Source organism: Mobula birostris, chromosome 23 (genome assembly GCF_030028105.1).
Source record: "Mobula birostris isolate sMobBir1 chromosome 23, sMobBir1.hap1, whole genome shotgun sequence".
Lineage (NCBI taxonomy): Eukaryota > Metazoa > Chordata > Chondrichthyes > Myliobatiformes > Myliobatidae > Mobula > Mobula birostris.
The window spans coordinates 29,618,469-29,644,122 of record NC_092392.1 but is presented as its reverse complement, the minus strand read 5'-3'; the positions used below and the strand labels follow the sequence as shown (position 1 = coordinate 29,644,122).

Below are 25,654 nucleotides of genomic sequence, written 5' to 3'. Positions count from 1 at the left end.
TACTTCCCTCAATCGCAGGACTCTGCAGAGAGTGGTGAAGACAGCCAGTGCATCTGTAGATGTGAACTTCCCACTATTCAGGTCATTTACAAAGACAGGAATGCAAAAAGGACCCAAAGGACCAGTGGAGACCGGAGTCACCCCAACCACAAACTGTTCCAGCTGCTACCATCTGGGAAACGGTACCGCAGCGTAAAAGCCAGGACCAGCAGGCTCCGGGACAGCTTCTTCCACCAGGCCATCAGACTGATTAATTCATGCTGACACAACTGTATTTCTATATAATATTGACTACTGTATCCTATTGTACATATTATAAATTATTATAATTGCACACTTCAAGAGACGTAATGTAAAGATTTTTACTCATGTATATGAAGGATATAAGTAATAAAGTCAATTCCATTCAATTTTACAACATTGAATCAAAGATTTAATTTGACTTTTTTGACACTGATCAATAAAAAAAGACTTATGTCAAAGTGAAAACAAATTTCTACAAATTGGTCTAAAATTTATTACAATTATTAAACACAAAATAGTTGATTGCATGATTACTCACCCCCTTCAAGTCAGACCTGGGGATACAGGTCCATAATTCATTGAAAGTGGCACCACAGGTAGATAGGGTTGTAAAGAAAGCTTTTGGCATATTAGTCTTCATATCTCAAAATACTGTCACAATGTTATGTTGAGTTGTATAAGACATTGGTGAGGCCTAATTTGGAATATTACGCGCAGTTTTGGTTACTGATCTACAGAAAAGATGTAAATACGGTTGAAAGAGGACATAGAAAATTTACAAGGATATTGCCTGGTCTGGAGGACCTGAGTGAAAAGGAACGATTGAATAGTTTAGGACTTTATTCCTTGAAAGATAGAAGATTGAGAGGAGACTTGATAGAGGTATACAAAACTATGAGGGGTAAATATTGGGTAAATGTAAGCTGGCTTTTTCCACTGAAGTTGGGTGGGACTACAACTAGAAGTTATGGGTTAAGGGTGAAAGCTGAAAAATTCTTCACTCAGAGAGTCTTAAGTGTGGAATGAGCTGCCAGCGCAAGTGGTGCCTGTGAGCGCGATTTCAAAGTTTAAGAGAAGTTTGGATAGGTACGTAGATGGTAGTGTTAGGGAGGGCTATGGTCCCAGCGCAAGTCGATGGAGGTAGGCAGTTTTAATGTTCTAGATGGGCTGAAGAGCCTGTTTCTGTGCTGTACTTTTCTATGACTCTATACCATGTGAGCAAGAGACTGCAGTGTGTGAGAGAGAGAGACAGACAATATGGGGACTGTCGAATACATTCACAAGTGAGTGAGAGACTGTGTATGGTGTGCGTGCATGCGCAACTGTGACTGCCTGTGTGTGCACAACTGCATGTGTTAGTGGTGAGGAGGGCAAATTCAGAAAGATAAAACAAGCTAGAACAGTGGCGCAGAGGGTAGAGTCACTGGCTCATAACACCAGGGGTCTGGGTTCAATCCTGAGCTCAAGCACTGTCCACGTGGGGTCCACATACTCTCTGTGACCAGGTGGGTTTTCCCCAGTTGCTCCTGTTCCTTCCCACATCCCAAAGACATGCAGGTTGGTAAATTAAGTGGATGCGGTAAATTGCGACAATTGTTGATGAGAGAGGGAGAGATATGTAGGGTTCAAGAGAAGTTATGCAGACAGGACATCGGTGGGGGGGGCAGAAGAACGAAGGGTGATTCTCATTAAAGAGGAGAGGTTGTCAGGGTTTGCTTCTCTAACTGAGGAGTCTAGAACCAGGGGTCACTAACCTCAGAATATGAGGTTGGCCATTTAGGGCAGAGACAAGGAGACATTTCTTCACTGAGGTGGAGAGTCTTTAAAAAGACCGGAGCATATTTGGGCCACGGATAGACATAAGAGATTCTGCAGATGCTGGAAATCTGGAGCAATCCAGGTACAAATCGCTGGGGAAGCTCAGCAGATCAGGCAGCATTTATGAAGGCAAATGAACGGTCAACTTTTCATCAGTCCTTATGAAGGGTCCTGGCCCGAAATGGTGACTGCTCATGGATGCTGCCTGACCTGCTGAGTTTCTCCAGCATTTTGTGTATTGTGGGCTGTAAATAGAGAAGCTTTTTGGTTCTAAAGGGAAACAAGTGATAAGGGATTGGTGCTGATGGGGAAGGGGGAGGTGGAGGTAAGTTCTTACAGAAGGGCGTACATGGAAGATTATCTTATGAAACTGGGTAGCAGACACAAGGAGCCAAGCAGTCTACTCCTGCATTCCTACAGCATAGATGACGAAAGTCCTATTTTCCCAAAAATAACCCAAATTATGCATCAGTGCAGAGAAACGAGAGCCATTTGACTGAAGTTCTGGGTTTTCGCTTCACTTTAGCTCCCGTGCTCTCATCCCCACCAGCGGCAGACATGCACTACAATTTGCAGCCACTCGTGTGTTTGTGTTTTTCGGTTTTCACAGCCTCTCCCGCAGCTAACTTACAGTAAATGACATTCAGTTCCTCAGCCAGTGGTAACTCAGAGTCCGGGGTGGACGGTATCTCAAACTCTGAGGATGTCTGAGAGTCATCAGATTTAAAACCAGAAGTCACGTTTTGTTCTCGTCCTCCTGGGAGGTGAGAGGCAGTATTTGTATTTGTATCCTTAATGCTGACATTGAGCACTGGGTGGGAACTGCACTCACTGTTTGATGGACAGCTTGGAGGTTCATAGTTCTGCAGTTCTTCTCCAGTGCTAACTTTCTCTAGTCTCATTAAGTTTAGTGTTGCTTTGTCATTGCTGTTTGGGAACTTCACAGAGTCCACTCCGTTGTCTGGGGCAGGCACAGGTTCTTTTCCGAACAAGCTGCCCTGACTGCCTTGCTCCGATATGTGGGTTGACTGGGATGAAGTTTGTGAGGGGAAGAAGATGGAATCTCCATCTTCGGAATCGCTGAAGAGCTTGGGAGAGTGTGGACTGACCTCTCGTTCCCCAACGTTTTCCAAACCCTCGTCCGTTTCGGATACTGAAGCTGGCTCCTGCTTGAAAAACAAGCCCCAAGGAGGTGTGTCTGTCTCACAGGCCACTGTCCCCATCTCCTGCCGCTCTGTGGGATCGGCAGGCTCTTGATACCGCGTCAAGCTTGCATCATCTTTAGCGCAAGCCTCCTCAATCTCGTCATCTTCATCCTCGTCGTTTGACTCCTCACAGTCGAAGAACTCAGGATTTTGGCAGATGATCTGCTCACTGGCACCATGTGTGAGCACTTCTCCGTTGTGTTCAGGGGTTTCCCCAGTGGGTGACGAGTGTTGTGGAGCGCACGATACTCGCTTTGATGGAATTGGATGGCAGTCATCAAACAAATCCCGGTAGTCTGCGTCTGAAAGAGAAACAGTTTTATATTCACAGAAGCAGGCCATTCGGCCCAACTGGTCCATGCTGACCACAATGCCCCATCCAAGTTAGACCCAAGAAGGATCTTACTTTAACGTAAATTCTGCTGAGGCTTTAGAAGACAGTCAGACACCACTTGAGTATTGTGAGCAGTTTTGGGCCTCATTCTTAAGAAAGGATGTGCTGTTATTGGAGAGAGTCCAGAGGGAGGTTCACAAGAATTATCCTGGGAATGAAAGGGTTAACACGTGAGGAGTGTTTGATGGCTCTGGGCCTGTACTTGCTGGAGTTTAGAAGAATGGTGGTGGTGGGTGGGGGGGGGGAAGAATTTCACTGCGATCCTATTGAATACTGAAAGGCCTAGATAGAATGGACGTGGAAAGGGATAGCGGGACAGTCTAGACAGCCTCAGAACAGAAGGCCATCCATTTAGAACAGAGATGAGGAGGAATCTCTTTGGCCAGAGGGTTGTGAATCTGTGAAATTCATTGCCCCAGACAGGTATCAAGGTCAAGTCACTGAGTATACTTAATGTGGAGGTTGATAGATTCTTGACTAATCAGGGTGCCCAAAGTTATGGGGAGAAGGGCTTTAGGGGCATGAGAGAGGAGTTTGCCCAGGTGGATTGGAGGGGAATACTGGCGAGGAGGATGGCAAAACAGGCAGCTGAAGTTTCTGGGAGTAGTTCACAAGGCGCAGGACAGATGTGTCCTACAGAAGTTGTAGTTGTCAAATGGCAGGGCTAGGCAACTGTGGCTGACAAGGGAAGTTAAGGACTGCATAAAAGCCAAGAAAAGGGCATTTAAGGTAGCAAAAGTGATTGGGAAGTTGGATGATTGGGAGACTTTTAAAATCTGACAGAAGGCAACTAGAAAAATCTGTAAGAAGGGAACAGATGAAATATGAGAGCGAAGTAGCCAATAATATAAAGCGAGATACTATAAGCTTTTTCAGTTATATAAAAAAATAGAACAAAGGTGAGAGTTGATATTGGACCACTGGAAAATGATGTTGGTGAGGGAGTAATGGGGGACAAAGAAATGGCAGATGAACTTCGAAACAAGAGAAAATCTGCAGATACTGGAAATCCAAGCAACACACACAATGCTGCAGGCATTCAGCAGGCCAGGCAGCATCTATGGAAAAAAAAGTACAGTTGACATTTTGGGCTGAGACCCTTCATCAGGACTGGAGAGAAAAAAAGGATGAGGAGTAGAATTAAAAGGTAGGAGGTGGGGGGGGAGGGGAGGGAGAAACACGAGGTGATGGGTGAAACCCGGAGGGGGTGAGAGGTGAAGTAAAGAGCTGGGAAGTTGATTGGTGAGAGAGATACAGGGCTGGAGAAGGGGGAGTCTGATAGGAGAGGACAGAAGACCATGGAAGAAAGAAAAGGGGGAGGAGCACCAGAGGGAGGCAATAAGCAGACAAGGAGATGAGGTCAGAGGGGGAAAAGGGGCTGGGGAATGGTGAAACGGAATTGTTGCCATTACTGGAAGTTTGAGAAATCGATGTTCATGCTATCAGGTTAGAGGCTACCCAGACAGAATACAAGGAGTTGCTTCTCCAACCTGATTGTGGCCTCATTGCAGCAGTAGAGGAGGCCATGGATAGAGATATTGAAATGAGAATGGGAAGTAGATCCAAAATGGGTGGCCACTGGGAGATCCCACTTTTTCTGGTGGACGGAGTGTAGGTCTCCGTGAAGCAGTCTCCCAATCTACATCGAGTCTCACTGATATACAGTAGATTACCCCAGCAGACTCACAGGTAAAGGACTGACAGATGAACTTCGGTCATTGCTGTAGAAGATACTAGCTGTATGCCAGAGGACCGTGAGTGTCAGGGAGCAGGAGAGAGTGTCATTGCTATTACAAAGGAAACGTGCTAGGCAAACAGAAAGGTTCCAGGTGGACTCATCCTAGAGTCCTGAAAGAGGTTGCTGAAGAGATAATGGATGCATTGGTCATGATCTTTCAAGAATCACTTCATTCTGGCATGGTCCCAGAGGACTGGAAAATTGCAAATGTCACTCCACTCTTTAAGAAGGGTGGAAGACAAAAGAGAGGAAATTATAGGATAGTTAGCCTGATCTCAGTGGTTGGGAAAGTGTTGGAGTCCATTACTAAGGACGAGGTTTCAGGGTACTTGGAGATAAAATGATAAAATAAGTCAAAAATCAGCATGGTTTCAGTAAAGGGAAATCTTGCCTGACATATCTGTTTCAGGTTTCCCCCGCCATCCGAAGGTAGAGCGTTCCTATGAAACGGTTCGTAAGCCGGAATGTCGTAAAGCGAAGAAGCAATTACCATTTACTTATATGGGAAAATTTTGTGAGCGTTCGCAGACCCAAAAATAACCTACCAAATCATGCCAAATAACACATAAAACCTAAAATAACAGTAACATATAGTAAAAGCAGGAATGATATGATAAATACACAGCCTATATAAAGTAGAAATACTTTTCCACAATCATTGCCTGAACTGTTCTCTGTAGTTAAAATCTCACGCAAGTGCCATCAGCAAAAACACGGCGCAAGCGCTCTCCAGTAACCTTTAAGCTATGAAGCCGCCAAATCATACCAAATAACACGTAAAAATACACAGCTGATATAAAGTAGAAATAATGTATGTACAGTGTAGTATCACTTACGGGAATTGGGACAGCGCCGAGCACACTGATGATGGTGTGTTAGGCTGAGTCGTCGCAGGTTGGGGTGGTGCAGCGGCCCCCACCCTTTGGGCAGCGACCAATACCGATCCGCGAAGCATGCAGGGGTCCAGCGGTAGCCGGGAGGAACCCAGCACATCTTTAAGAAAAAAGCCGAAATAAACAAGCTAGTTAATTAGGTGCCGCCCGGCACGTAATTGTCAGCCCAGATCAGTGCCGATTTCCGATTGCATCACCTCTGATCTGGGCCGACAATTACATGTCGGGCGGTACCTAATTAATTAGCATGTTTATTTCAGCTTTTTTCTTAAAGATGTGCTGTGTGCCTCCCGGCTACTGCTGCATTCTCCGCGAATCGGTACAGTATCTGTCCGCGGCCTGGGTGTTGGGGTGGTGGGACACTGGAGAGTCATCTCGTCGTCTGTTTCCATTAGAGCAGGCAGCTTATCTTCTCCTATGACTGGCCACCTTGATGTCGAAGGTCGAGGTTCGTCGTCTGCTGTGGCTGATGTGGAAGGCTTGCTTGACTGCTAGCCTCGCGCATTTTTCTACCATACAGTTCTTTGTAAGCACTCAAACCATCCTGCAAATATCCCCTAAACTGACATACCCTTTCAAAATTAAAGTCGTACTTTATCATTACTTATTCGGTTTCGATTGTTATCCTTTCCTCTTCCAATTGCATCAGCTCTTCATCTATCAGTTCTTGGTCATGGGATGCCAAAACCTCTTCAACATCATTTTCATCAGCTTCCACAAGCCAAACCCACTTAGTCCTTACTTCGTTCACCACGATCGAAACGCTTAATTATGTCTAGTTTTACGCTAAGTGTAACACCCTTACGAGCTCTTTTAGGCTTTTCCGATACCTTAGAACTCATCTTGCAAACGGCTGCTCACAGGCACGTGTTTAAGTAATGCCGGCTGGAATGCCGTTCCGAATCCGGGGGAGAGCGGCTGCTCGGGGCGCGCGCTGATTTTTTTCGCATGCTGATTTTTTATCACGCGCTGATTTTTTCGTAACGGAGAAAACACCTTCTGTTAGCAAAAACAGGGTACTAATTTAGGTCTTTCGTAACAGTGAGGTTTCGTAAAGCGAAAGTTCGAAAAGCGGGGGACACCTGTACAGTTCTTCAAGGAAGTAACAAGCAGAATGGACAAAGGAGAGGTAATTGAAGTTATTGGCTTAGATTTTCAGAAGGCATTTGATAAGGTGGCTCACATGAGGCTGCTTAACAAGACAAAATCTTATGGTATTACAGGAAAGATACTGGAAAGGATAGAGGAATGGCTAACAGGCAGAAGGAAGTGAGTGGGAATAAAGGGGGCATTTTCTGGTTGGCTGCTAGTGACTAGTGGTGTTCCACAGGGGTCAGTATTGTCAATTATTTAAATAGTGGAATTGATGGCTTTGTGGCAAAGTTTGCAGATGATACAAAGGTAGGTGGCGGGCTAGATAGTGCCGAGGAAGCAATGCAGCAAGACTTAGACAAGTTGGAAGAATGGGCAAAAAAGTGGCAATAGAATAAAGTGTTGGGAAATGTATGATAATGCATTTTGGTAAAAGGAACAATAGTGCAGACTATTATCTAAATGGGGAGAAAATTCAAACATCAGGAGGTGTAACGCGACTTGGGAGTCCTTGTGCAAGACTCCTAGAAGGTTAATTCATAGGTTGACTCCGGTAAAAAAAAAGGCAAATGCAATGTTGGCATTTATTTCAAGGGGAATAGAATACAAAACTAAGGAGATAATGCTGAAGCTTTACAAGACACTAGTCAGGCCGCACTTGGAGTACTGTCAACAGTTTTGGGCCCGTTGTCTCAGAATGGGTGTGTTGTCATTGGAGAGAGTCCAGAGGAGGTTCACAAGGATGATTCCAGGAATGAAAGGTTAACATATGAGGAGCTATTGGCAGTTTTGGGCCTGTTAAGGGAGAAGAATTTAGAGGAATGCATGGGGATCTCATTGAAACCTACCAAATGTTGAAAGGACTACCTAGATAAGGTGGATATGGAGAGGATATTTTCTCTGGTGGGGGTATCCAGCCTCCAAATTGAGCGGTGACCTTTTAGAACAGAAGTAAGGAGGAATTTTTTTTAGCCAAAGAGCTGCAAATCTGTGGAATGCTCTGCCACAGACTGCGGTGGAGGCCAAGTCTGTGGATGTATTCAAAGCAGAAGTTGATAGATCTCTGCTTGGTCGGGGCATCAAGGGATATGGTGAGAGGGCAGGTATATGGGGTTGAGTGGGATCCGGGATCAGCCATGATGAAATAGCAGTGCTGACTCGATGGGCTGAATAGCCGAATTCTGCTCCTACATCTCACGGTCTTATGGTCTAAGGCGGGAGAATAGACAATAGGTGCAGGAGTAGGCCATTCGGCCCTTTGAGCCAGCACTGCCATTCACTGTGATCATGGCTGATCATCCACAATCAGTACCTTGTTCCTGCCCATATCCTTTGACTCCGCTATCTTTAAGAGCTCTATCTAACTCTTTCTTGAAAGAATCCAGAGAATTGGCCTCCACTGCCTTCTGAGGCAGAGCATTCCACAGAACCACAACCCTCTGTGTGAAAAAGTTTTTCCTCAACTCTGTTCTGAATGGTCTACCCCTTGTTCTTAAACTGTGGCCTCTGGTTCTGGACTCCCCCAACATCGGGAACATGTTTCCTGCCTCTAGTGTGTTCAATCCTTAATTAATCTTATATGTTTCAATCAGATCCCCTCTCATCCTTCTAAATTCCAGTGTATACAAGCCCAGTCGTTCCAATCTTTCAACATATGACATTCCCGCCATCCCAGGAATTAAGCCAGTGAACCTATGCTGCACTCCCTCCATAACAAGAATGTCCTTCCTCAAATTTGGAGACCAAAACTGCACACAATACTCCAGGTGGGGTCTCACCAGGGCCTTGTACAACTGCAGAAGGACCTCTTTGCTGCTATACTCAACTCCCCTTGTTATGAAGACCAACATGCCATTAGCTTTCTTCACTGCCTGCTGTACCTGTATGCTTACTTTCAGTGACTGATGAACAAGGACACCCAGATCTCATTGTACTTCCCCTTTTTCTAACTTGACACCATTCAGATAGTAATCTGCCTTCCTGTTCTTGCCACCAAAGTGCATAACCTCACATTTATCCACATTAAACTGCATCTGCCCACTCACCCAACCAGTCCAAGTCACCCTGCGTTCTCATAACATCCTCCTCACATTTCACACTGCCACCCAGCTTTGTGTCATCTGCAAATTTGCTGATGTTACTTTCAATCCCTTCATCTAAATCATTAATGTATATAGTAGATAGCTGCGGTCCCAGCACCGAGCCTTGCGGTACCCCACTAGTCACTGCCTGCCATTCTGAAAAGGACCCATTAATCCCTACTCTTTGTTTCCTGTCTGCCAACCAGTTTTCTATCCATGTCAGTACCCTACCCCCAATACTATGTGCTCTAATTTTGCCCACTAACCTCCTATGTGGGACCTCATCAAAGGCTTTCTGAAAGTCCAGGTACACTACATCTACTGGCTTTCCCATGTCCATTTTCATAGTTACATTTTCAAAAAATTCCAGAAGATTAGTCAAGCATGATTCCCCCTTCGTAAATCCATGCTGACTCGGACCTATCCTGCTTCTGCTATCCAAATATGCCGCTATTTCATCTTTTATAATTGACTGCAATGGGGTTGAGAGGGAAAATAAATCAGCGATGATGGAATGGTGGTGCAGATTCAATGAGCTGAATTGTCTAATTCAGTTCCACGTGGTCCTCTAATACAATGAATAAGGTAGCCGGGTGGTTACTGTATTGGTATCTGCGTCTATATGTTATAATTACGTGGTTTTGTTAGTTTTTCAGTCTTGGTCTGTCCTGTGTTTTTGTGATATCACACCAGAGGAATATTGTATCATTTCTTAATGCATGCATTACTAAATGACAATAAAAGAGGACTGCGTGTCCTCATAATCTAATCTAATCTAATCTCAAAATGCAAGTTCACAACAGCTGCAGGATTTAAATTTAGCTGATTACAGTATCCTGCTGAAGACTGCAGCTCTATAAAACCCTGGTTGTACCAGACTTGGGACTATTGTGTTCAGGTCTGGTTGCATCATTATAGGAAGGATGTGGAGCCTTCAGAGAGAGTGCAGAGGAGATTTACCAGGACGCTGCCTGGACTAGAGAGCGTGCATGTGAGGAGAGGTTGAGCAAGCCAGGGCTGTTCTCTTCGGAGAAAAAGAGGATGAGAGGTGATTTGACAGAGGTGCACAAGATTAGGTTTAGGTTGATCTTAGAGTAGGTTAAAGAGTCAGGACAACATTGTGGGCTGATGGGTATTTACTGTTCTACATTCAAAATGAATCTGGCAGCATTGAGCATGATCCTAAAGCTACCAGTTTGTGGTTAAAACAAAACATCTGTTTTAGTAAAGCCCTAGGGAGGGAGGTACACTGTCTGGGCCAAGGAGACCCAGTCCAGGAAGAACTAGGGGGGGTGGGTGAGGCATTGTGTATCAGCTGGCAGGCAATTAAATTACAAACAGGTCAGTGTGTGAGTTAGTTAGCCAGTGGGGAATGAGAAGGAAATGGGACAGACTTGCCTATTCTTCAATTCCACGCTGTCCAAAGACAGCACTGACCTTTGCAATATGTGACGCAGTTCCTAATTACAACTACTATCAAAGGGTGTGAAGAATGTTTAATGGCTGTAATTTTACACCACTGGTCTGAGAAAGGAAGTTAACTGTGCAGCGATATCAGGAAATTTGGTGTGGGTGGGTGTGTTTGTGTGAGAGAGAAAGAGAAACAGAGATAGAACTAACATTCCCCCTCATACTTTTTTCCAGTCACTTTACAATTATGCCTCTGGTATTAGTCACTTCCGCCCTGGGAAAGGTCTCTGGCTGTCCACTCGATCTATGCTTCTTAGTAACTATAAATAATTATGTTTTCATAGCCACATGGATTAAAATTTCAGGTCTCCTGCATTCCATTCATGCCTTCAAATTTCAAAGTACGTTTTTAATCTAAGTATGCATATTATATACAACCTTGAGATTTGTCTCCTTACAGGCAGCCACTAAACAAAGAAACCCAATAGAAGCCACTAAAGAAAAGATTGTCAAACACCCAATGTGCAGAAAAAAAACAAACTGCAAACAATAAAAGCAAGTATCATTCAGAACTGAAGTTCACAAAAGTGAGTCACAGGCACGAAGCTTTCTTCATCTACAATAGTAACATTAAAATTTAAAACTGCACATAAATACGCGACCGTCTAATCAACAGTTTACATTAGAGCAATTTATCAATTATTTTGATGATATAAAATACAGCAGACATTATAAACATAGTTTGTGGTTTGTAAAAATGCACCTTTAAAATTATTCAGTCCATCTATTCTTCAAACAATGACTAGATCAGGGGTTTCCAATCTTTTTTATGCCATGGAGCCTTACCATTAACTGAGGGGTTCGTGGACCATAGGTTGGGAACCACTGGACTAGATTGTGCTGCACTTTAAAATTTAAATGTTGCTGTTTTAAATGGTCTGCACTCAGGTTAACCTAACTTCTCACCTTAAACTCAAGAACTATCCTTTTGCAGTTAGATTTGTAAAATGATCATTTCAAGTTATTCATCAACAGAATGCAGGAGACTTGCAATTTTAATCCATGTGGCAATGAAAATTTAGTTACTTACAGCTGCTAAGAAGCATAGACTGCCAGAGACCTTTCCCAGAGCGGTAATGACTAATACTAAGGGTATAACTTTAAGGTGATTGGAGGAAAATATGAGGGGGAGTGTTAGAGGTAGATTTTTATTTATTATTTTTACTTAATTATTTTTTTATTTTTTTTTAAACACAGAGAGTGGTGGGTGTGTGGAACACCCTGCCAGGGATGTAGCAGACAGAGACAGATACATTAGGGACATTTAAGAAGCTGAGATAGGCAATGGATGATAGAAAAATGGAGGGCTATGTAGGAGGGAAAGGTTAAGATTGATCTTGGAGTAGGTTAAAAGATCGGCACAACATCATAGGCCAAAGGCCCTGTACTGTTCTATGTTCTTATTATTCCAAATGAACACAAGCAATAGAAGTAATGGCAGGCTATTCAGCGCCTCCTACCTCTGCCACTATTCAGTAAGATTACGTTTGATCTTTAACCACAGCACCACCTTCCTGCCAGAGTCTCGTACCTCTGAGCTGTCGTGTTTTAAGTTCTGGGTTGGGTAGAATAGTTTCTATGTCTCTAACTGTACAGCATAAGAACAGGCCATTTTGTACATTAAGTTGTGGCAGACTTATTAAACAAGTGATTAAATGCCTAATTAAAGTAATCCCTCTTCCCTTACAAAATTGATATCCCTCCATTATTCATTTGCCTATTTAAATGCCTCAAACAATTCTATTGTTTTTTAAATTTTTTATTTTATTTTGAGATACAGCGTGGAACGGGCCCTTTGAGCTGCACCACCCACCATTTTAAGCCAAGCCTAATCACAGGACAATTTACGATGAACAATTACCCTTCCAACTGGTAGGTCTTTGGACCGTGGGAGGAAACCGGAGCACCCGGTGGAATCCCACGCGGTCATGGGGAGAACGTACAAACTCCTTACAGACGGCGCCAGAATTGAATTCTGAATTCTGAGCTGCAATAGCGTTGCGCTAATCGCTACGATACCATGGCGCTCAGTGGTGTTTATCCACCACCACCTCTGGCAGTGCATTCCTGGCTCCCAGCACTCTGCACACTTCCTTTCAGCTGATCCCCACTCATACTAGAGGGCGTGCCTTAAAAGTTAGATATCTTGACCCCAGGAAACAGGCAAGACCATAAGGTATAGGAGCAGAACTAGACTATTCAGCCCATCGAGTCTGCTCTATCATTCCATCATGGCTGTTTTATTATCCCTCTCAACCCCATTCCCCTGCCTTCTCTCGTAACATTTGATGCTTTGACTCATCAAAAACCAATTGGCCTCTGCTTTAAATGTACCAAATGACGGTCTCCACAGCCGTCTGTGGCAATGAATTTCACAGATTCACCACCCTCTGGCTAAAGAAGTTGTCTCTCATCTCTGTTCTAAATGGATGTCCCTCTATTCTGAGGCTGCACCCTCTGGTCTTGGACTCCACCATTGTTGGAAACGTACTCTCCAAGCAGGGCTGAAATGGCTAGCACGAGGGGGCACAGTTTTAAGGTGCTTGGAAGTAGGTACAGAGGAGATGTCAGGGGTAAGTTGTTTTTTTTTAAAAAACACAGAGAGCGGTGAGTGCGTGAAATGGGCTGCTGGCAACAGTGGTGGAGGTGGAATAGATAGGGTCTTTTAAGAGACTCCTGGAGAGGTACATGGAGCTTAGAAAAATAGAGGGCTATGGGTACCCCTAGGTAATTTCTAAGGTAAGGACATGTTCAGCACAGCTTTGTGGGCTTTTTTACTCAGAGAGTGGTTGGTGCATGGAATGCACTGCCTGAGTCAGTGGTGGAGGCAGATACACTAGTGAAGTTTAAGCAACTACTAGACAGGTATATGGAGGAATTTAAGGTGGGGGGTTATATGGGAGGCAGGGTTTGAGGGTCGGCACATTGTGGGCCGAAGGGCCTGTAATGTGCTGTGCTATTCTATATGTTCTATATATATCTGCAGAATCACTGCTTCCATAACACTACCTGCCCCTCCACCTATCTTTATATCATCTGCAAACTCGGCCACAAAGCCATCAATTCCATGATCCAAATCATTGACATATAGCATGAAAAGTAGTCTCAATACTGACCCTTATAGAACACCACTAGTTACCGGCAAACCGGCTGCCCCTTTATTTCCACTCTTTGCCTCCTGCCAATCAGCCAGTCTTCTATCCATGCAAGTTTATTTCCTATAATGTCATGTACTTTCATCTTGTTCAGCAGCTTCCTCTGCAGCAACCTTGTCAAACACCTTCTGAAAATCCAACTGAACAACATCCCTGACTCTCTTCTTTCTACTCAGTCCATTTCCTCAAAGAATTCCAACAGATTTGTCAGGCAAGATTTTCCCTTGAGGAAGCCGTGCTGACTGTGGCCTATTTTGTCATGAGCCTCCAAGTACTCCCAAAACCACATCCTTAACAGTAAAGTCCAAAATCATCTCAACCACTGAGGTCAGGCTGACAGGCCGATCATTTCCATTCTTCTGTCTTCTTCCCTTCTTACACAGTAGAGTGATATTTGCAACTTTTCAGCCCTCCAGAACCATTCCAGAATCTAGTGATTATTGAAAGATTACCACCAATACCTCCATGATCTCCTTAGCTACCATTTTAAGGTGACTTGCCTACCATCAGAATTTTCATCTTCCCAAGCACCTTCTCCTTCGTATAGCAACTACACTCAATTTTTCCCTGACATTCGTGAATTTCTGGCATACTGCTAGTGTCTTTCACTGGGAAAGTCTCCCCTCAGACTCTGCTGCTCCAGAGAAAACAACCCAAGTTTGTCCAATCTATCGTTATAATACATGCCCTCTAATCCAGACAGCATCCTGGTAAACCTCTTCTGTACCCTTTCCAAACCCTTCACATCCTTCCCATAATGGGGTGGCCAGAACTGAACGCAATACTCCAGCTACACCCTAACTGGAGTTTTGTAAAGTTGCAACATAACTTCCCGACTCTGCAACTCAATGCCCCAACTAGTGAAGGCGAGCATGCCCTATTCCTCCTCTACCAACTCATTGACTTGTGCCGCCCACTTCCAAAGTTAAAAAGGCACGAGTAACTTTTCTTCCGCTCTGCCATCAGATTTCTGAGCGGTCCACGAACTTGTGAACACTACATCGCTCTCCTGCTTTTGCAAGGCTTTTTAATTTTCTTGTCTTGCACTGCACTGCTGCCACAAAACAACCAATTTCCTGACTTATGTTCCACACGGGGTGGTGGGGTGGAGGCACATCTCTACCAAAGGAGGTGTAAAGCGCTCCTTCCCACTGCTAGTCTGCAGATCACCCTCAGGCAAGGTGTAGCACCTGCTTAGCCCCTCGATCAGGGTCACGTGAAGCCATCGGAGCAGGTTGTGGATGGTCGTGTGAGCAGCTGGTGCACATCACAAGGTAGACAATCTCTAACGAGTATTGATAATGGCTGAGGCCACCTGTCTTGTAAAGACACTGCCCAGAAGAAGGGCAAATCACTTCTCTAGAAAAATTTGTCAGTAACAATCATGGTCATGGAAAGACCATGATTGCCCACATACATTCTGTCCAGGTACCATATCCGATGCGGACTTTGGTGACCATGGTTTTCCGTATAGATCTATCCTTCGTTTTTTGGATGACTTCCATGTCCTTGATGTGTAGCCACCTGGCTATGATTTTGATGTACATAAGCCGAGGTCTTCGTCTAGGTTTACTCCCCTCAATCTTTCCAGAGAGTATGAGTTTTTCCAGTTCATCTTTCCACATGATGTGTCGTAGGAATCTGAGTTGTCTTTCCCTTATTGTTGGTATGAGTGATCGAACTGCTTGGGCTCTTCTGAGAACTTCTTCATTTGATGTGTGTGTGGTCCATGATATTTTTAACATTCTCCTGTAGAACCATAATTCAGTTGTTTCTAGTCTCTTCTCCATTGCTGGAGAAATGGTCCAGCATTCACTTCCATAAGTCAGGATAGAATAAATGTAGCACTGCAGTATTCTGTGTTTAGTGTACGTGCTCATCTTTCTGTCTGTTAATATGGTCTTCATTTTTTGGAAAGCTTCTTTTGGCATTGCTATTCTGTATTTAATATCTGTGTCGCACTTGCCATTACTTGTTATTAGGCTGCTAAGATATTTGAATTTGTTGACTTGTTTGATGTTTGTTATTTCCGATCTTGATCACACATTGTGGGATGTTTGTCTTTCTGGAGATGACCATGCTTTCTGTCTTCTTGGTGTTGATTGAGAGGCCTCTGTGATTACTTTCTGCTGCCACTATAGTGAGTAGTTCTTGAAGTTTTGTTTCTGAGTCAGCTATTAGTACCATGTCATCAGCATATCTGATGTTATTTATATTATGCCCTCCAGTTGTGAATCCTTTGATGTCTTTGATACTTCTCAAGATATTTTCACTATACAGGTTGAATAAGTCTGGCGAAAAGACACAACCTTGCCTGACTCCTCTCATGATATTCACATACTCACTCACTTCTCCTTCTATTCTGATGGATGTTGTCTGGTCCCAGTATAAGTTTCTTCAGAAACGTATATCTTTCCCATCTATGTCAAGATCTTGAAGTATTTCCAGAAGATCTTGCTGTCTGACAGTGTCAAAAGCTTTTGTATAGTCAATGAAACATAGGTAGATATCTTTTTGTATCTGGATGGCTCGTTCACATACAAGACATAATAATGATGATGTGTTCCACACACACATCACCCTCTGTGTAAAAAAAACCTACCCCTGACATCCCCCTTTATACTTTCCTCCAATCAGCTTAAAATCATACCCCCTCATTGTTTTGGCTCACTGTTCCGATGCACATACCTTCTTGATTTAAGAGATTCTGCCTCGACCTTTTCAGCTTTCCCAGTGGCCGGTATGTGGTTTCCTGCCCTGATCCCTTTCTGCAAAATGTCTTCAAACTGAAGAACAAAAGACAAAGAAAATGTATCACAATTAAAAGCAATAGAATGACCACTGATGTCTAAGTCCGTTTAATGTTACTACCCTCCAAGTAAAGGCAGTTCATTACACAGGAGAGAACAGATACTTCATCTGCAACAAGGAACAATCTACAGGACATCTCAGTGAGCCAACTAAAAGCTGGAAAGTTATATTGCATTTAGAGTTAGTTATAAAGTCATTGAGCCCTGTGGCACAGAAATAGGCCCTTTCAGTCTGTTCCAAACTGTTTTGTCTTGTCCCATCTTCTGGCATCCGGACCATAGCCCTTCCATCCATGTACTTATCCAAATTTCTCTTAAATTTTGAAACCAAACCCATATTTACAACTTCTGCTACCAGCTCGCTCCAAACCCTCCGAGTGAAGAAGCTCCCGCCTCATGTCCTCCGTAAAAACTTCACCTTTAACCCATGACCTCTAGTTCTAGTCTCACCCAACCTCAGTGGAAAAAAGCCTGCTTGCATTTAACCCTTCTATACCCCTCATAATTTTGTATACCTCTATCAAGTCTCCTCTCATTCCCCTACGCTCCAGGGAATAAAGACCTCACCTATTCAAACCTTCCCCACAACTCAGATCCTCAGTCCTGGCAACATCCTTGTAAATTTTCACTGCACTCTTTCAATCTTATTGATATCTTTTCTGTAGTAAGTGAGTGGAACTGCACACAATACTCCAAATTTTGCTTCAATAACATCTTATACAACTTCAACATAACATCCAACTCCTGTGCTCAATATATAGAATTATGAAGGCCAATGTGCAGATTGGTGCTGAAAGCATGGTGACACATACGGGCTGCCCACAGCACATCCTCGGGCTGTGTTGGTTATTAATGCTAGCAATGCATTGTGGGGAGGGGGAGACAGACGCACTGACTCCTGGCTTAGTTCTGCCTTGATATCTCATTCCCTCAAGGATCCAAACCCTCCCCATCCCTCTAATTCCCTCCAGTCTTGTGATCCTGTGAGGTATCCGAATTCATCCAAACATTTGAGAAATCACTGCCAGGCCTGTAATACACTGTCCAGCAGCCATTTCCTGTCAATCAAGAGTTTTCCCGGGCTGTGGGTGCTCCGAAGGTCAGTGGAAAACTGCCCACATTGGCGAGTCTGAAGCCAGTCAGGGACAGCAGATATCCTTCATGGGACAGCTGCATCTTTGAAAAAGTGGTAGTTTCACGGTCAGAGTCACACAGCACAGAAACAGGCCCTTCAGCCCAACTAGTCCATGCTCAGAAAGATGATATTCCAAGCTAATCCTATTTACCCATGTTTGGCCCAATAGCCCTCTAAACCGGCGGTTCCCGGCCTACCAGGGTAGGACAATGAATGTAGGGTACCGAGGAGTGTGGTAAAACAGGGGGGTCTAAGGATACAGATCCATACTTCCTTAAAAGTTGGGAACCCCTGCTCTAAACCTTTCCTTTCCATGAACCTGTCCAAGTGCCTTTTAAATGTTGTTAATGTACCTGCCTCAGCCACTTCCTCTGGCAGCTCATTCCATGTACTGACCTCCCTCTGGGTGGAAAAGTTGCCCCTCAGGTTCTGAATAAACCCCATTCCTTTAGGCTGAAGATACAAAAGCCTGAAAGCTTGCCCCACCAGGCACAAGAACAGCTTTCACTCTGCTGTTATAAGACTATTGAAAGGTTCCTTAGTACAACAAGATGGACTCTTGATCTTACAATCTACCTCGTTATGATCTTGCATCTTATTGCCTATCCACACTGTCTTTCCTCTGTGGTTGTTACACTTTATTCTGCTTTCTGTTATTGTTTGCCTTGTCCTACCTCAATGCACTGTGTAATGGTCTGATCTCTATGGATGATATGAAAGAGGTTTTTCACTGTATCTCGGTACATGTGACAACAATAAACCTATACTAATTCTGTCTCTACCCTTCATTAGTTTATACACCTGTATAAGATCATCCCTTATCCTCCTACGCTTCAACCAGAGAAGTCCCAACCTGCCCAACCACTCAGTCCTGAATCCCAGCAACAGTGTTACAAACCTCTTAGTCACAAGTCCTGACAGCACCCTCAGAAACCGCAACCATCGTTAGAAGTCTTGTTTACACTAGTACTAGGTCATATTCCATTCCAAACAGGTCTAGTAACTGACAGTTTGCTCTCCTCTTCCTCCTTCATCTCGGTTGGAATCATTCTACCCTTAGTGACCACACCCTCTGTTGCCACACTTAGATTTCATCCCCAAACCTTCCCACTTCCTTCTCTTCCTCGGCTGTTCTTCAAAACCCAGCTCGGTATCTCCTTCTGTGACCAGCCAACATCTCAGAGATGGTGCACTGTATTAAAGATGCAAGATAAATCAAGATTTTAAAAAAAATTCAGCTTAAGAATCAGAATCAGGTTTATTATCCCAGTCTTATACAACGTGAAATTATAAACACAAGAGGTTCAGCAGATGCTGGAAATCTAGAGCAACACACACACAATGCTGGAGGAGCTCAGCAGGTCAGGCAGCATCCACGTAGAGGAATAAACAGACGAGACCTTTCACTAGGAGCTGAGAAAATGAAAGATGGAAGAAGACGAAGATTTCTGACATCTCCAGCTTCCTCAAGATTTGTACAGCAGAGAAACAGGCCCTCAACCCATCATGTCCACGACAACCGCCTAGTCCCCACCTGAGGGCAGGTGAAGTTAGAAACCACGTGGGACGAGGAGGTGGTGAAGGTGTCATCTTTAACCTCTCCTTGGTCCACCCATCACTTAGGGCTCGTGTCTCACCCCTCCCCTTTCCTTTACACCGCCCATCTCCCCCTCCAGCTTTAAGTGTGTTCAGCAACTACACCTTAGGAAGCTTCTTATAAACACAAGAGATTCTGCAGATGCCAGAAATCTAGAGCAACATACACAAAGTGCTGGAAGAACTCGGCAGTTCAGGCAGCAGCTATGGAAATGAATAAATATTTCAATCAAGATCTTCATCAGAAAGGAAGGGGGCAGAAACTAGAATCCAGAAAAGAAAGGGGCTGGTATCCATCATTAAGGAACCCCATCACCCAGCTCAAGTCTTGCTACCATCAGGAAGGAGGTACAGGAGCCTGAAGACACACACTCAATGATTCAGGAACAGCTTCTTCCCCTCTGCCATCAAATTTCTGAATGGACATTGAACCCGTGAACACTAACTACCTCAGTACGTTTTTATTTCTATTTTTGCATTACTTATTTAATTTAACTGATTATATGCAGTGGCATGCAAAAGTTTGGGCACCCCGGTCAAAATTTCTGTTACTGTGAATAGCTAAGCGAGTAAAAGAAGACCTGATTTCCAAATTACAAAGTTAAAGATGATATGTTTCTTTAATATTTTAAGCATGAAAACTTTTTTATTTCCATCTTTTACAGTTTCAAAATAGCAAAAAAGGAAAAGGGCTTGAAGCAAAAGTTTGGGCACCCTGCATGCAGTACTTAGTAACACCCCCTTTGGCAAGTATCACAGCTTGTAAATGCTTTTTGTAGCCAGCTAAGAGTCTTTCAAGTCTTGTTTGGGGGATTTTCGTCCACTCTTACTTGCAAGAGGCTTCTAGCTCTGTGAGATTCTTGGGCCGTCTTGCATGCACTGCTCTTTTGAGGTCTATCCACAGATTCTCGATGATGTTTAGGTCGGGGGACTGTGAGGGCCATGGCAAAACCTTCAGCTTGCGCCTCTTGAGGTAGTCCATTGTGGATTTTGAGGTGTGTTTAGGATCATTATCCTGTTGTAGAAGCCATCCTCTCTTCATCTTCGGCTTTTTTACGGACGGTGTGATGTTTGCTTCCTTTGCTCATTGCAGCCAAAAAGTTCTATTTTAACTTCATCAGTCCACCGGACTTGTTTCCAAAATGCATCAGGCTTGTTTAGATGTTCCTTTGAACCTTTTGAATAGAACTTTTTGGCATGTTTGGAGAAAAAAGGGTGCAGAATTTCATGAACACTTCTCCAACTGTTAAGCACGGGGGTGGATCAATCATGCTTTGGGCTTGTGTTGCAGCCAGTGGTACGGGGAACATTTCACTGGTAGAGGGAAGAATGAATTCAATTAAATACCAGCAAATTCTGGAAGCAAACATCACACCGTCTGTAAAAAAGCCGAAGGTGAAAAGAGGATGGCTTCTACAACAGGATAATGAACCTAAACACACCTCAAAATCCACAATGGACTACCTCAAGAGGTGCAAGCTGAAGGTTTTGCCATGGCCCTCACAGTCCCCTGACCTAAACATCATCGAGAATCTGTGGATAGACCTCAAAAGAGCAGTGCATGCAAGACGGCCCAAGAATCTCACAGAACTAGAAGCCTTTTGCAAGGAAGAATGGGTGAAAATCCCCCAAACAAGAATTGAAAGGCTCTTAGCTGGCTACAGAAAGCATTTACAAGCTGTGATACTTGCCAAAGGGGGTGTTACTAAGTACTGACCATGCAGGGTGCCCAAACTTTTGCTTCAGGCCCTTTTCCTTTTTTATTCTGAAACTGTATAGGATGGAAATAAAACAGTTTTCTTGCTTAAAATATTAAAGAAATGTGTCATCTTTAACTTTATGCCTTTTGGAAATCAGCTCATCTTTTACTTGCTTAGCTATTCAGAGTAACAGAAATTTTGACCAGGGGTACCCAAACTTTTGCATGCCACTGTTATATGTGTGTAAATATATATTATACACACACTCACAATGTAATTCCCATTTTTTCCTCTATTATTTTGTATTATATTGTATTGCTACTGCAAAGACAAATTTCACAACACATGCTGATGATATTAACCTGATTCTGAATCTGAAGGAAGAAAGAATGAGGTAGTGTTTATAGGTTTGCAAACATTAAATATTTTTTAGAAAAAAAAAGACATTTTAAAGGAGTGAAGTTCATTCACGAACACTGAGCTGACATCAAATGGTCTACTCACAACTCCCTAATCTCTTCATATGTCTTGCCAATGGGCACCACATTCGGATAGATGGTCACAGGTTGTATGTACGAGATGAAATCCTTAATCTGGCAGCAAAGGGAAGAATGAGGGAGAAGGTAAAAGAGAAATTTAAAAAAGTGAACAAAAGATGGAATGTAAACATGTTTGAGATCACAGGGCAGAGAGGTGGCACTGCGGTTAATACATCGCTTTACAGCACCAGACATCAGTGATCGGGTTCAATTCCTGCCTCTCTCTTTATGGAGTTTATATGTTCACCCTGTGACCGTGTGGGTTTCCTCCGGGTGCTCCATTTCTCCACTCCCCCCCCCGCCCCGCCACAGTTCAGAGATGTTCCAGTCAGGATTACTGTTATGTTGGTGCAGAAGCATGGCGACATTTGCGGGCTGCCCAGCATAATCCTCACTGATTTGATTTGATACAAACAGCACATTTCACTCTATGTTTTCATGTATATGTGGACAAATAAAGCTAATTTTTAAAATATCTTTTTCTCTACGACACCTCACCAATGGTGCAGAGGTCATGAAAATCATTACTGCAGATCGCTTGTTGCTTATTATGCCTCCCGTACTGAGGTGCACAATCTCAACCTCAAAACAAAGTACACATGAGGGTTTGTGGTTTATCAAATTGTACAAGTAAATGTGCCATCTGCTTAGGAATTGCTGGGTAATTTCCAGCAGAACAAAGCATTGTCATTTTTCAGTTTTACTGTGTTTACAGGAGAGGGGGTGAACAGTCCAGTCACATTGTCACAAGTACTGAGATACAGTGAAAATCTTGCCATACATAATTACACTGGAAAGCAGAGGAAATATGATTTAATACTTAGAAATATTTGTTTCATATTCCTGTGTGCCATGATCTGACTAAAACAAGTTAACAGTCTCCTTTCTGAGGGTGCAGGTGCTGGAATCTAGAGCAACACACAAATTTCTACAGCAGTACCGTGGAGAGCATTCTAACTAGCTGCATCGCCATCTGGTACGAAAGGGGCCACTGCACGGGATCGAAATAAGCTGCAAAAAGTTGTAAACACAGTCAGCTCCATCATGGGTCTGCTCAGCTTTGACGTCTTCAAGGAGCGATGCCTCGAAAAAGGCAGCATGCATCATCAAGGACCCCCAGATGCCCTTTTCTCATTGTTACCATCAGGGAAGAGGTACTGGAGCCTGAAGGCTCACACTCATTGATTCAGGAACAGCTTCTTCCCCTCTGCCATCTGATTTTGAATGGACATTGAACCCATGACCACTACCTCACCAATTTTTCTTTTTTCTCTCTCTTTTTGGCACTACTTATTTAATTTTAAAAAAATAAACACACCTACTATAATTTAGTTTTTATTGTTATGCATTGCATTGTACTGCTGCTGCAAAACAACACATTTCATGACATATGCCGGTGATATTAAAACTGATTCTGAAAAGCTGGAGGAACTCAGCAGGCCAGGCAACATTTGTACGAGGGAACTGGACAGTCAATGTTTCGGGTGGAGACCATTCATCTGGAGCAGTATCAGAGGTGGATAAACTTGGACTGAGCTTCACCTTCTGTCCAGTTGCTGACTGGTGCCTGGTGAAGATCTACGGAAGGGAACATTTCCAATTTCATTGCCCGCCTCCTCACTAATTCCAAGTGTTCCACTGGACCTAAAATTGTTCTTTTCTTTGTGTTTTGAAATTTCTGATGCCTGCTTGTATTTTGTCTATGTGCGTAAATTGTTCTTTGCGTTTCCTAGTGGTTACAGTTCTGTGTGTTATTCTGGAAGCTTCTAGCGCATATTATTTGAATAGGGGCTATCTGGTCCCAACTTCCGGTTACCACGGCTCTACCGAATGCACGCTGCAGCTTTCTGGTGGTCAGAAACTTAAGAAATCTGACTAAAAACACTTTTTCCTGAGGTAAATTGTGTAAAATTATCACTGTGAACCGTGAATGGGGGACCGATGGCGAGGTGAGTTCAGGGGGTAGTGGGTTGCAGAACCGATGCAGATGGAGTGAGCCAGTCAGAGAGAAATCGGGACAGTGGAGCTCCGATGCCCATACAATTGGTCTGGGTGATGGGTTGAATTGCTCTGGGTGCCAAGAGGAGAAGTCAGGGCAGGAGATTCAGTGCCCGCACGACTGGCCTGGGTGCGTGGTTGGATCACTCTGGGTGATGGGCTGATTTGAAGAGCTTGAGAGCAGCTTCAGGCTGGATGGTGAAATCTGGGCCTGGAGCAAGTCCCTGGGCGGCATGGTCTAGGCCCCGAGCCTTTCGCTGCAGCGGTGCCCAGGTTCTAGTGCGAGGTATGATACGTTGTTTAGACAATTTAATGCTGGCCTAGAGTGGAGGTGGGAGCCAATTTTGCTCGCTCTCCACGATGTTCACTCCTCTCTCCAGGGTGCCAGAGCCTTTCGCTGTTCTGTTGCTTCGTCAATTTAGACAGAAAAGACATAGTGCAGGGATCCGGGACTAGAGCTGATATCGCTCCTTCTCCATGATGGTCACCCCTCTGTCCATGGCGCTAAGACTATGAAAACTGGCCCAACTGTTGTGCTCTCTGCCCGCTAATATGATGAACTGACAAGCAAGGCTTTGGGCCTACTCCAGGTTGCTCCAGGGTTTGGATCTGAGGACTCAATTTTGGTTTCAATTGTTGTTGTTCGCTTCAGTTGTTTGCATGATTTGTGTTTTTTTTTCCTCTTGTATTGGTTGGGTTAAAATTAGGTTCTTTCGGGTTTCTCGCTTTGTGGCTACCTGTGAGGAAGCAAATCTCAAGGCTATATAATTTATAGTCTTTGATAATAAATGTACTTTCAATCTTTGAATGTGATTGGTGAACTCTTACCTACAAATTTGAATGGAATGTCTGTTATCTGTGGTATAAGAGCAAAGCACATTGGCTTGCCATCTTCGCTTTGTTATTTTCTGCCGTTGCTACTGGACTCTTGCTACTCGCCCTTTCCAGTTCTTTTGCTCTCTTAAAATGATGGCAAAGCAGTAAGTTTTATGACTTCTGAATCAAAACATCAGAATCTAACACTTGCTAGAAATGACCATGAGCACCTGACTATACAGAAAGCTCAATGGAAACACGAAGAACAATTCCAAGTTAGATTAACGTGAAAATTAATATTCTAGAATTAAGAATATGCTTTCAGAAAAAGGGTCTCCCTTTCTATAGCTTCCCACAGAGCAGGGGTTCCCAAGCTGGGGTCCAAAGACCCTTTGCTTAATAATATTGGTCCATAGCATAAAAGTATTGTTCCATGGCATAAAAAAGGCTGGAAACCCCTGCCACAGAGCTGATTTATTATGTCTCTCAATCCCATTCTCCCCATAACTTGGCCTGACTAATCAAGAACCTATCAGCTTCCACTTTAAATATACCCAACCACTAGGCCTCCACAGCTGTCCTTGGCATTGAATTCCACAGCTTCACCAACCTCTGGCTAAAGGAATTCCTCCTCATCTCTTTAGGATAGAGGTTCTCTTGACATCTCTGTTCTTCTCGCAGAGCCCTACAGTACAGAAATTTAAGAAAGGGAGGAGGAATTTATTCTGTGGAGTACAGAGACTATATTCTCTAACCCGCCAGCTGATGGTGTAGTCATATCAGCACCAGACTTCTAGGCGAGTGGTCCAGGGTTCAAGTCCGGCCAGCTCTTTGCACACTTTCCATCTGTGCTGGGTTGAGCATTGAGCTGGCAAGTCAGCCTCATAAAAAAAAACAGACGAAGTGCTAAAGAAACTGCAAGGTTGCCGCCCGATGTGCCACAAGGCACGGACAGGTATAACAATTCTCTAAGGAGTAGTGAAAGTGGAGTCATTTTATTCAAGAACGAGTAGGAAAGATTTTTAGTCTATGGATGAGTCTTCGATTACGGGGACAAGCAGGAAAATAACAGAAGTCACAATCTGTTCACTAATTCCAATTTCTCCAACTTCCGATAACTTTTTCCCTCCCCCTTCCCTCTTCTATTCCCAACTCTGACTCTTCTCCTCACCTGACTATCACCTCACCCT

General features: G+C 43.8%; 1 protein-coding gene across 3 annotated transcripts in view; it reads right to left on the bottom strand.

The window, feature by feature from the left end:
* Positions 1 to 371: 371 nt before the first annotated feature.
* Positions 372 to 25,654, bottom strand: part of dclre1c (DNA cross-link repair 1C, PSO2 homolog (S. cerevisiae)) — a 69,289-nt gene continuing 44,006 nt past the window's right edge. For all 3 annotated transcript variants that reach the window (XM_072241264.1, XM_072241265.1, XM_072241266.1), the window contains 3 exons: positions 21,616 to 21,704; positions 16,559 to 16,656; positions 372 to 3,349 (listed from right to left, as the gene is read on the bottom strand). In XM_072241264.1, coding sequence (XP_072097365.1) covers positions 2,406 to 3,349; positions 16,559 to 16,656; positions 21,616 to 21,704 — 1,131 coding nt within the window. In that variant the 3' untranslated portion in view covers positions 372 to 2,405. The remainder of the gene's footprint in view (positions 3,350 to 16,558; positions 16,657 to 21,615; positions 21,705 to 25,654) is intronic.